The sequence below is a fragment of the Trachypithecus francoisi genome, unplaced genomic scaffold (assembly GCF_009764315.1).
Source record: "Trachypithecus francoisi isolate TF-2019V2 unplaced genomic scaffold, Tfra_2.0 Lachesis_group5, whole genome shotgun sequence".
In the NCBI taxonomy this organism is placed as follows: domain Eukaryota; kingdom Metazoa; phylum Chordata; class Mammalia; order Primates; family Cercopithecidae; genus Trachypithecus; species Trachypithecus francoisi.
The window spans coordinates 94,290,855-94,299,931 of record NW_022681470.1 but is presented as its reverse complement, the minus strand read 5'-3'; the positions used below and the strand labels follow the sequence as shown (position 1 = coordinate 94,299,931).

The 9,077-nt window shown below is 57.1% G+C and overlaps 1 protein-coding gene across 3 annotated transcripts; it reads right to left on the bottom strand.

Annotated features, from left to right (window-relative positions):
* Positions 1–505: 505 nt before the first annotated feature.
* On the bottom strand, positions 506–9,055 carry FAM189B (family with sequence similarity 189 member B). 3 transcript variants are annotated; one of them, XM_033196231.1, is made up of 12 exons: positions 7,858–9,055; positions 7,590–7,646; positions 7,274–7,384; positions 7,049–7,168; positions 6,815–6,922; positions 4,625–4,800; positions 4,394–4,493; positions 3,987–4,056; positions 3,173–3,718; positions 1,717–1,785; positions 1,361–1,614; positions 506–1,266 (listed from the first exon to the last, which is right to left on the bottom strand). In XM_033196231.1, exons 1-12 carry the CDS (start codon positions 8,080–8,082, stop codon positions 1,093–1,095), a joined length of 2,010 nt encoding a protein of 669 aa, XP_033052122.1. In that variant the 5' UTR covers positions 8,083–9,055; the 3' UTR covers positions 506–1,092. The 3 variants fall into 3 exon arrangements, with proteins under 3 accessions (XP_033052122.1, XP_033052124.1, XP_033052123.1); XM_033196232.1 differs by having other exon boundaries at positions 516–1,266; positions 4,625–4,797; positions 7,858–8,685; XM_033196233.1 differs by lacking the exons at positions 7,049–7,168; positions 7,274–7,384; positions 7,590–7,646 and having other exon boundaries at positions 4,625–4,797.
* Between the last annotated feature and the right edge of the window lie 22 nt (positions 9,056–9,077).

The window sequence follows — 9,077 nt, the reverse complement described above, 5'->3', positions numbered from 1 at the left end:
AGATAGGGGAAGGAGTCTGATGGGGGTGGGTGAGGAGAGAATGGATGTTTAAGAGTGGAGGGAAGAAAAGGAAAACCTATTGCTGTGAAAAGGAGCAGAGTTACAATTAGTGGTTGGAAAGAGTGTCTTGAAAGTTTCTTTTTTCTTTTTTTTTTTTTTTGAGACATGGTCTTGCTCTGTTGCCCAGGTTGTAGTGCAGTGGCTCAATCACAGCTTACTGCAGCCTGGACTTCCCAAGTTCAAGTGATCCTCTCACCTCAGCCTCCCGAGTAGTTGGGACTACAGACATGTCCCACCATACCTGGCTAATTTTTTCTGTTTTGTGTAGAGACAAGAGTCTCACTATGTTGCCCAGGCTGGTCTTGAATTCCTAGGCTCAAGCGATCCTCTTGCCTCGGCCTCCCAAAGTGCTGGGATTATAGGCATGAGCCACCATACCCAGCCCTGAAAGAGTTTTCTTAAATATGAGAGACGCTAGAACCAGTTTCACTGGTGATAAAGAATGATCAAGAAAAGAAGGGGAAAATTGAAATTTATTGAAGGCTTACATACTGTTCAGAGCTTTACAAACATTCTACCTTCACAATCTTTAATGGATCAGGAAATTGGGGTTACATAGCTTGCCCAAGGTCATGCAGCTAGAGGTGGCAGAGCTGAGAGGCCACCTAGATTTTTTGGACTCTTTATGCCTGCCTTACCACCCCATTGCGTAGGCACACGTCCCCCTGTACTTAAACACCTGGGCCATGCCTTTGCCCTGACCATAGTGCCCTTGCAAATGAGAAAGAGCCACACTCATGCTGGGGGAACAAGAATTTGTTTTCCTCCTCCAGTGCTATAAGCAGGGGCATCTCCCCCACAGCCTAAATACCCATGCAGCACAGGACAAAAGCTCTCCCAGTCCAGAGCAGCAGAGGCAAGCAGAAAGAGACCCCAGAGGTAGGAGGGAAAGGGACACTTTGGGAGGTATACAGCAGGTTTCTTTTTGTGCCAGCCAGTGCAAGAGGATGCTGGGGGCTGCTGGTCCCAACCAGCTGGTGCCTGTGGCCCCAGCATTCATCTGGATGTGTTCAGTGTGACCAGAAGCCCAGGTCAGAGCCCAGTCTCCTGGCTGCCCCCGTTGAGACTGAGGCTGTGGGGGCGGGTACCACGCTCCAGCCTGCGGCCAGACAGGAGACGCCGCAGGGAAGAGCCAGAGCTCAGATCTCCGCAGCTGCGAAGGTGGAGGCTCTCTCGGCCAGGCCGGCCCCACAGGCTCCGGGGCATCTGGACAGGGATACGAGAAAGGGCATCATCAGTAAGGCCCAACCTGAAGCTCCGTGCTTTCCCAAACATCTTTCCTGGCTCCCCGAATTCCCACCTGCTTATGTCCATGAGCTCCAGTCCCACTGGGGTGTGGGGCTTTCCTGGATATCTGGAGGAAACGAGTGACCAGGCCCCGACCTGGCCAGCTGCCCTTGAGGTCCCCCAGGGAGTGGGCAGGTGCAGGGCCCGAGGGCAGGGGAACTTTTTGGAAGGTGGGCACAGGGCGCCGTTTCTCAGCTGACCGGGCACGTAGCAACTTGGGGGAAGGGCAGCGGGCTAGGCGGAAGAGGCAGGCTTCAGAGCAGAGCCCTGCAGAGAGACAGAGATAAGAGAATGGTATTGTGGGGTGGAGAGGGGGCCGGGCAGCCATGCCCAATCCCCCACCCCTGGGGTAAAAACCACATGGCTGACCTGTATCTGCAGAGGAAACAGAAGCAGCTTCTTCCTCAAGCACTTTGGTATAAAGGTCCCTGAAGTCAGCTGAGGAGAAGAAAAGGAGACAGGAAGTGAGTGGGAGTGTTCTGTGGACACACCCACCCTCCTGTGGGAACTCAAACCCAGAGGAGCTTTCACAGCTCCCATGCTCCATCCTCAATCAAAGGACCAGCATCTCTGTCCATATTAGCCAGCAACTAGATGGTACGATCCACCACAACAGGGACTGCAGTGGTGGTGTTCGGCACCTGGCGCATAGTGCTGAGTGTACCCCAGTACTATCTCCTTTCTTACTGTTTTTGAGATGGAGTCTCACTCTGTTGCCCAGGCCAGAGTGCAGTGGCGCAATCTTGGCTCACTGCACCCTCCACCTCCCAGGTTCAGGTGATTCTCGTATCTCGGCCTCCCTAGTAGCTGGGATTACAGGTGTCCACCATCAGGCCCAGCTAATTTTTGAATTTTTAGTAGAGATGGGGGTTTCGCCATGTTGGCCAGATTGGTCTCGAACTCCTGACCTCAGGTGATCCACCTGCCTTGGCCTCTCCAAGTGCTGGGATTACAGGTGTGAACAGCCACGCCTGGCCACTATCTCCTTTCTCAGCATCTTTGAGTATGATGCCTATGGCTGAAGTACTACTATTATACATGTTTTTTGTTTGTTTGTTTGTTTGAGATGGAGTGTGTCTCCGTCACCCAGGCTGGAGTGCAGTGGCATGATCTTGGCTCATTGCAACCTCCACCTTCCAGGTTCAAGCGAATCTCCTGCGTTAGCCTCTCTTAGTAGCTGGGATTATAGGTGTGCTCCACCACACCCGGCTAATTTTTGTATTTTTAGTAGAGATAGGGTTTCACCATGTTAGCCAGGCTGGTCTGGAACTCCCGACCTCAGGTGATCCACCCACCTCAGCTTCCCACAGTGCTGGGATTACAGGTGTGAGCCACTGTGCCCAGCCTGAAGTACTATTATTATACATGTTTTACAAGTGGGAGCTGAAGCTTGGGGAGGACAGATAAGTGGACCAAGCTGAGAGCTGTGGAACTGGTTTCAAAAAACAAATCCTGAGGTGGGTAGATCACTTGAGGTTGGGAGTTCAAGACCAGCCTGGCCAAAACGGTGAAACCCTGTCTCTACTAGAAAATACAAAAATTAGCCAGTCATGGTGGCGCACACCTGTAGTCCCAGCTACTCGGGAGGCTGAGGCAGGAGAGTCACTTGAACCCGGGAAACACGGTTGCAGTGAGCCGAGATCATGCTATGGATGTTCTGTCCCTAGGAGGTGAGTACCTGAGAAGTGTCTACCAGGGGAGTGAACTCGCCCTTTCTTCCTCCTCAGGGACCTCAACAGTGCCCCAATCCTGCTGGGCATCACTGGCCACCTAACTCCCAGTGCCTACCATCTCCTGAGCCTGGGCAGTGGGGGAGGGGGCTCACCAGTGTCACTGGAAGTGGTGATGCCTGGGTCGCTGTGGGACCGAGGCAGCAGCAGCGGTGGTGGGGATGCCGGATGAGGAGGCCGGTGCCCCGGGGGGGTGAGGGAACCTGAGCTATCGCTGAAGCGACGAGTAGGGGCTCGGGTGGGCGGGGCTGCGGGTGGGCGGCCCCCTCCCCGGGGGACCCGCCGCCTCAGCTCGGGGAAGCAGGGTCCCACCCAGGGCGGCCAGCCCTCCAACCGGTGGCAGCTGCGGGCAGCTGTGGGGGCACCCAGTGAGGGTGGAGCTTCAGGGGCAGAGCAGGAATAGGAGCGGGCGGCCCGTGGGGGGCGTCGTGGCAGGGGGCTTTCCTCGAAGGGGCCCCGCAGGCCACAGTCCAGGCTGAGGCAGTAGCCCGCACGGCTGCGCTGGATGGAGCGGAAGAGCACGTAGTCCACGGAGCGCACGGAGCCCTGCAGCTCCAGCAGGCACGAGTCCTCCGACGGGCTAGAGCCCCCAGGGAGGTCACCAATGGCTGACAGCACCAGAGACCCGCTGTCCATGGACACTGTGGGCGGCAGGGGGCGCTGTGTAGCACCAGCCTGGCTGGGCCCTGCCCAGGCAGTTGCTGTTTTCCCAAGCCCAGCCTCTAGGGGCCACTGTGCCTCCAGCTTTATCTCACAGGAGACAAATAAGTCCAGGGTTCCAAGTTGCCACAGCCCTCCTCTGTCCCCAAACCACCAACTCCGCCTTGTTTTCCCCTTCTATTGTCCCTACCCACCCCAGCTATCCCTGGCAGCACCACCCTTGTCCACCCCTCCTTACGCCCTGCTCACCATCTACAATGGAGGCCACTCGCTCACAGATGCAGGAGCCATCGTGAAGCTGAGGGTCAAAGAGAGTGGCCTGCAGAAGACACAGGATCAAGGGTTTAGCCCTACACACTGAACACCCCCACGTGCTAGACAGAGCTCTGGTGACTCAGGTTCCAGACTAGCCTTGTCACTTTGTATAAGTCACTTAATTGTGCAGTCTCAGTTTCCACGTCTGTATGGCAGAAATGATAGCTTCTAACCCACCCACCTCACCACGCTCTAGGGAAGATCAAAGGCGACAGTGGGCATGCTGGTGCTGTAAAGACCTTGACCACTGTTACTATCTGTATCCAGAGGCTACAGCCTGTTCAGCTTTCCAGGCTAGACCCCAGCTCCCCAGCCCGCCCCAAGCCGTGCTGTGCTCTCACCTGGCTGTCTCCTCGTAGTCCCATGACCGCCTCATAAGAAGGGGGGCAATCGGTAGGGTACAAGGGCACTGGGCTGTCCATGGAGCCATTGTACGTGATGCTGGCAGATGAGGAAGAGGGTCAATGTAGGAGAAATAACTCCCACTCCACAAAGATCCCTCTCTCCAGCAATCCAGGCCCAGCCCCAGTCCCCTTCCTTAGCTCTCCCAGCAAGACCCCACCAGGCCTTACCTCTGTGCATCTGTTTCTGAGCTGCAAGTGTACTCTGGGGGATAGTAGGGTGGTGGGGGCACAGGCGGGACAAATTCCTCCAGGTCCATCATGGTGTGTAGGAGAGGGGCTGGGGGCGGAGATGTGCAGCCCAGAGGTCCCAGTGGGCCTGAGACTGACCGCTCAGGGGCCAGCTGCTGGGAAAGCAAGCAGGTCAGCAAGTCTGGATGCTAGGAGTACAGCTCCTCCTAGGCCCCCAAACTCCTCCCTCATCTACATTATTTTTTCTGGCCCTATCCCCTGAGAGAAGCTCTAGTTCTGGCTCCTCCCTCACCCCAAATCAGCTCTCCTTAACCCCACACTCACCCTGTACCTCTAGCTCTGGCCTTGCCCACCCACAAATTCCTCTTCTTTATGGCCCCACCTCCATCCAGAAGCTCCACCCACTGTGTCTTCACAGGAATGTCCACCCTTTAGGCTCACCTCCATCTAGGACCTTCTTTTTTTTATTTTTGAGACAGAGTCTGACCCTGTTGCTGGAGTGCAGTGGCATGATCTCAGCTTCCTACAACCCCTACCTCCCAGGTTCAAGCGATTCCTGTGCCTCAGCCTCCCGAGTAGCTGGAATTATAAGGGTATGCAACCATGCCCAGCTAATTATTATTATTATTATTTTGAGACGAAGTTTTGCTCTTGTCGTCCAGGCTGGAGTACAATGGCTCGATCTCAGCTCACTGCAACCTCTGCCTCCCAGGTTCAAGCAATTCTCCAGTCTCAGTCTTCCAAATAGCTGGGATTACAGGCGCCCGCCACCATGCCCGGCTCATTTTTGTATTTTTAGTAGAGACAAGATTTCGCCATGTTGGCCAGGCTGGTGTTGAACTCCTGATATCTGGTTATCCTCCTGCCTTGGCCTCCCAAAGTGCTGGGATTACAGGCATGAGCCACCAAGCCCAGCCTAATTTTTTTTTTTTTTTTGAGATGGAGTCTTGCTCTTGTCACCCAAGTTGGAGTGCAGTGGCACCATCTCAGCTCACTCCAGCCTCTGCCTCCCAGGTTCAAGCAATTTTCCTGCCTCAGTCTCCCAAGTAGGTGGGATTACAGGCACCTGCCACCACACTTGGCTAATTTTTATATTTTTTTGTTTGTTTTTTGAGACGGAGTCTCGCTCTGTCACCCAGGCTGGAGTGCAGTGGCACTATCTCAGCTCACTGCAAGCTCCGCCTCCCATGTTCATGCCATTCTCCTGCCTCAGCCTCCCAGCCTGCGGGGGCCAGGGCCACGCAGGTATGGTGTGGGCAGGGGTGTAGCTGGGACTACAGGTGCGTGCCACCACGCCCAGCTAATGTTTTGTGTTTTTAATAGAGATGGGGTTTCACCATGTTAGCCAAGATAACCATGTTAGCTCATTCTCCTGATCTCAGGTGATCTACCTGCCTCAGCCTCCCAAAGTGCTGGGGTTATAGGCGTGAGCCACCATGCCCAGCCCAATTTTTGTATTTTTTTTTTTTTTTTGAGACGGAGTCTCGCTCTGTCGCCCAAACTGGAGTGCAGTGGCCAGATCTCAGCTCACTGCAAGCTCTGCCTTTCGGGTTCACGCCATTCTCCTGCCTCAGCCTCCCGAGTAGCTGGGACTATAGGCGCCGGCCACCTCGCCCGGCTAGTTTTTTGTATTTTTTAGTAGAGACAGGGTTTCACCGTGTTAGCCAGGATGGTCTCGATCTCCTGACCTTGTGATCCGCCCGTCTCGGCCTCCCAAAGTGCTGGGATTACAGGCTTGAGCCACCGCGCCTGGCCAATTTTTGTATTTTTAATAGAGACAGGGTTTCGCCACGTTGCTCAGGCGGGTCTTGAACTCCTGGCCTCAGGTGATCTGCCTGCCTCGGCCTCTCAAAATGCTGGGATTACAGGAATGAGCCACCGTGCCCAGCCTAGGACTTTCTTGACTCTACCCCACCATCCAGTCCCATTCTCTAAAGCCCCCTCTCCTGGTCCCAGATGGGCATCACATACTTAAGTCACTCCCTGCCATCTCCCCTTCTCATCCTCCCCATTAAACATCCATTCCTCCAATAGATGAGGATAATAGATAACCCATAGCCCCTGGTGCTCAAAAGCCAGATCTGTAGCCATTGTTCCCTCAGGCAAGTCTCAGCACACACCCCTGCCCCCACCATACCTGCGTGTCCCTGGCCCCCGCTCCCCTCTCACCGTATGCACGAGGTCCAGGGAGAAGATTTGGATGCAGCAGACAATAGCAGAGAGGGTACATATTATAGCGGCACAAATGGTGAGCCCACAGACGCTGAAGAGCAGGTTCTAGGGAAGGGAAAGCAGGAGAGGAATCAGGAGAGGGCTAAGTCCCATACATTATGGGCCTGTGAGTACCCCAGGAAGGGAGGCAAGAGTGAGAACCAGGAGGATGTTTGTGGGGTGCAAGCTCACCTTGAGGGCCCCTCGGGCTTCATCACAGGTGGAGTTAGGGGCAACTTTCAGTTCCTGCCCCGACTCTGGACAGGGCCGGAGGAGGGGAACAGAGGGACAGCACACACAGACCTTTCCTTCCTGAGTGGAGCAGGGAGGGTGAGGCAGCCTGAGTCAGGACAAACTGAGGTGTCCTGCACACCTCCCCAGGCCAGTTCTTTCCAGCTCTCCCTCCTCAGATCTCACCAGAGAGCACTGTTGGAAGTCTCGGGCCAGTTGAGCATTCTTACAGGACAGTACAGAGCCAGCCATGCTAAGCATGACACAGAGCACCGAAAGCAAGGAGAAGAAGGAGATCTGGGGAAAACAGGGTGCAGACTCAGGGCTGGGACCCTCATGACTACTCCTCTGCCACGGACAGAGTCCCCCTCCTTCACAGACACTTAGTGCCCACCCGGCTGGCACCAACTGGGGAGCCAGTTCCCTTCTTGAGGGCATAAATGGGCTTCCTCTTGGGTGCTGGGCACCTGCCTCCCAGTGGGGACTGGACCCTGGCACCTACCACTAGAGTGAATGGCCGCTTCCAGGACACAATGCCAACCACCCCGGAGAACGCCAGCTGGGGACAGAGTGGGCACAGGCTCAGCCTGGCAGGGGAGGCTCCTGAGTGAGCCCCTCACCACAGGATGCACCCAGCCCTGTAAGGAGGCAGAGGACCAGGAGAGGGAGGAGAGGCAAGGATGTGGACTTGCAGCTGGTGTGGAGGGTGGGGCCCGAGGAGCCTTCCCCACCCAACAACTGTGCACCCAACAACTGTGCACCCAACTCACCGAGAACCCAGCCCAAGACGGGCAGGACCTCTTGATGCTCTCAGTGGTGGTGACGGAAGAGGCCACCATGCTGAAGGTGACCACCAGGATGCCCAGGAGCACCTGGACCAGCCCCAGCGTAAGCAGGGCCTGCAGCCAGGGTCGGTGGAGGCGGAGGTGGGTAAGGCCCCTGGTGCTGGGCCGGCTGGTCAGCGAGCGGCTGGAGTCACTAGGCGAGGGCATCATGCCTGCTGCCCGGTTGCCTGCGCCTCGCTCGGCCCTCCCTGGCACTTGGGAGCATCTCAGAGGTGCCCAAGGCCCCGTCCTTTCTCCTCTCCACCCCCCTCGCTCTACAGCCCACCCCCTGGCTGGGTCCCCTGGGGCATGGCCGAGGGACGCCAGCTGTGGGGGAAGCCAAGGGAGGGGCGTCACGGAGGGACCGCGGAGTGCTCCCTCCCCACCACGGGCACTGGACGGGCACCGTGCCCGGGGCGACGATGAGAACGCGGGGGCACCGGCTCATCGCATCTCCCTAGGAAAGAGGGGCACCGAGAAGGGCCGGTCCAGGAGTGAGGAGGGGGCGGCGGCCCAGAGCCCAGGGAGGGATGGGGAGGGTAAAAGTGGGAAGGATGGAAAGAAGTCTAGAGAAGAGGGGAGAGGTCGGCGTGGGGTGACTCTAGAGGCGCGGTCGGTGTGCCCTCAGGGTGTCCAGTGGGATCCGGGGCCGCCTGGTGGGGAGAGGCCGCGGCGCCGCTGTCTCCTGTATCGCCTGTCCCGCTCGCCTCCCTACCACGCTCCGCTCCCTGAGCTCCGGCTGCCGCAGGTCGGGGACTAGAGGGGGATGGGAATGGGGCTGGTGCGGGATGGAGGGGCGTGGCGGTGAGGGCCGGCGCGGTGCACCCCGGGAGTTGTAGTTCCTGACTGAGACCCTGTCGGGGGTCCGGGTTGGGGGATCCCGCGGCAGGGCTAGGCAGTCGGATCTGCCCTTCGAATGAGCACTCCACCAGTCCCTTCCTCTCTCTGGACCCTGGCTAGGCTGCTAATGATTCTTTGGGCGTCCAGTTGAGCCCCACCCAGCTTTTCAGGCTCCAGGCCCGCGTATTCCTTGGCATTCCCGGCAGAGGCGGTGGCTCTTCCCCGTCATTAATGGAGAGGGGTGGGGAGCAGGGCTCCCTGGCGTCTCCCGGTTTCGCGTTTCCTTGGACTTCCCACCTCCTTCCTGCGCCAGCCACCTGGGCTCC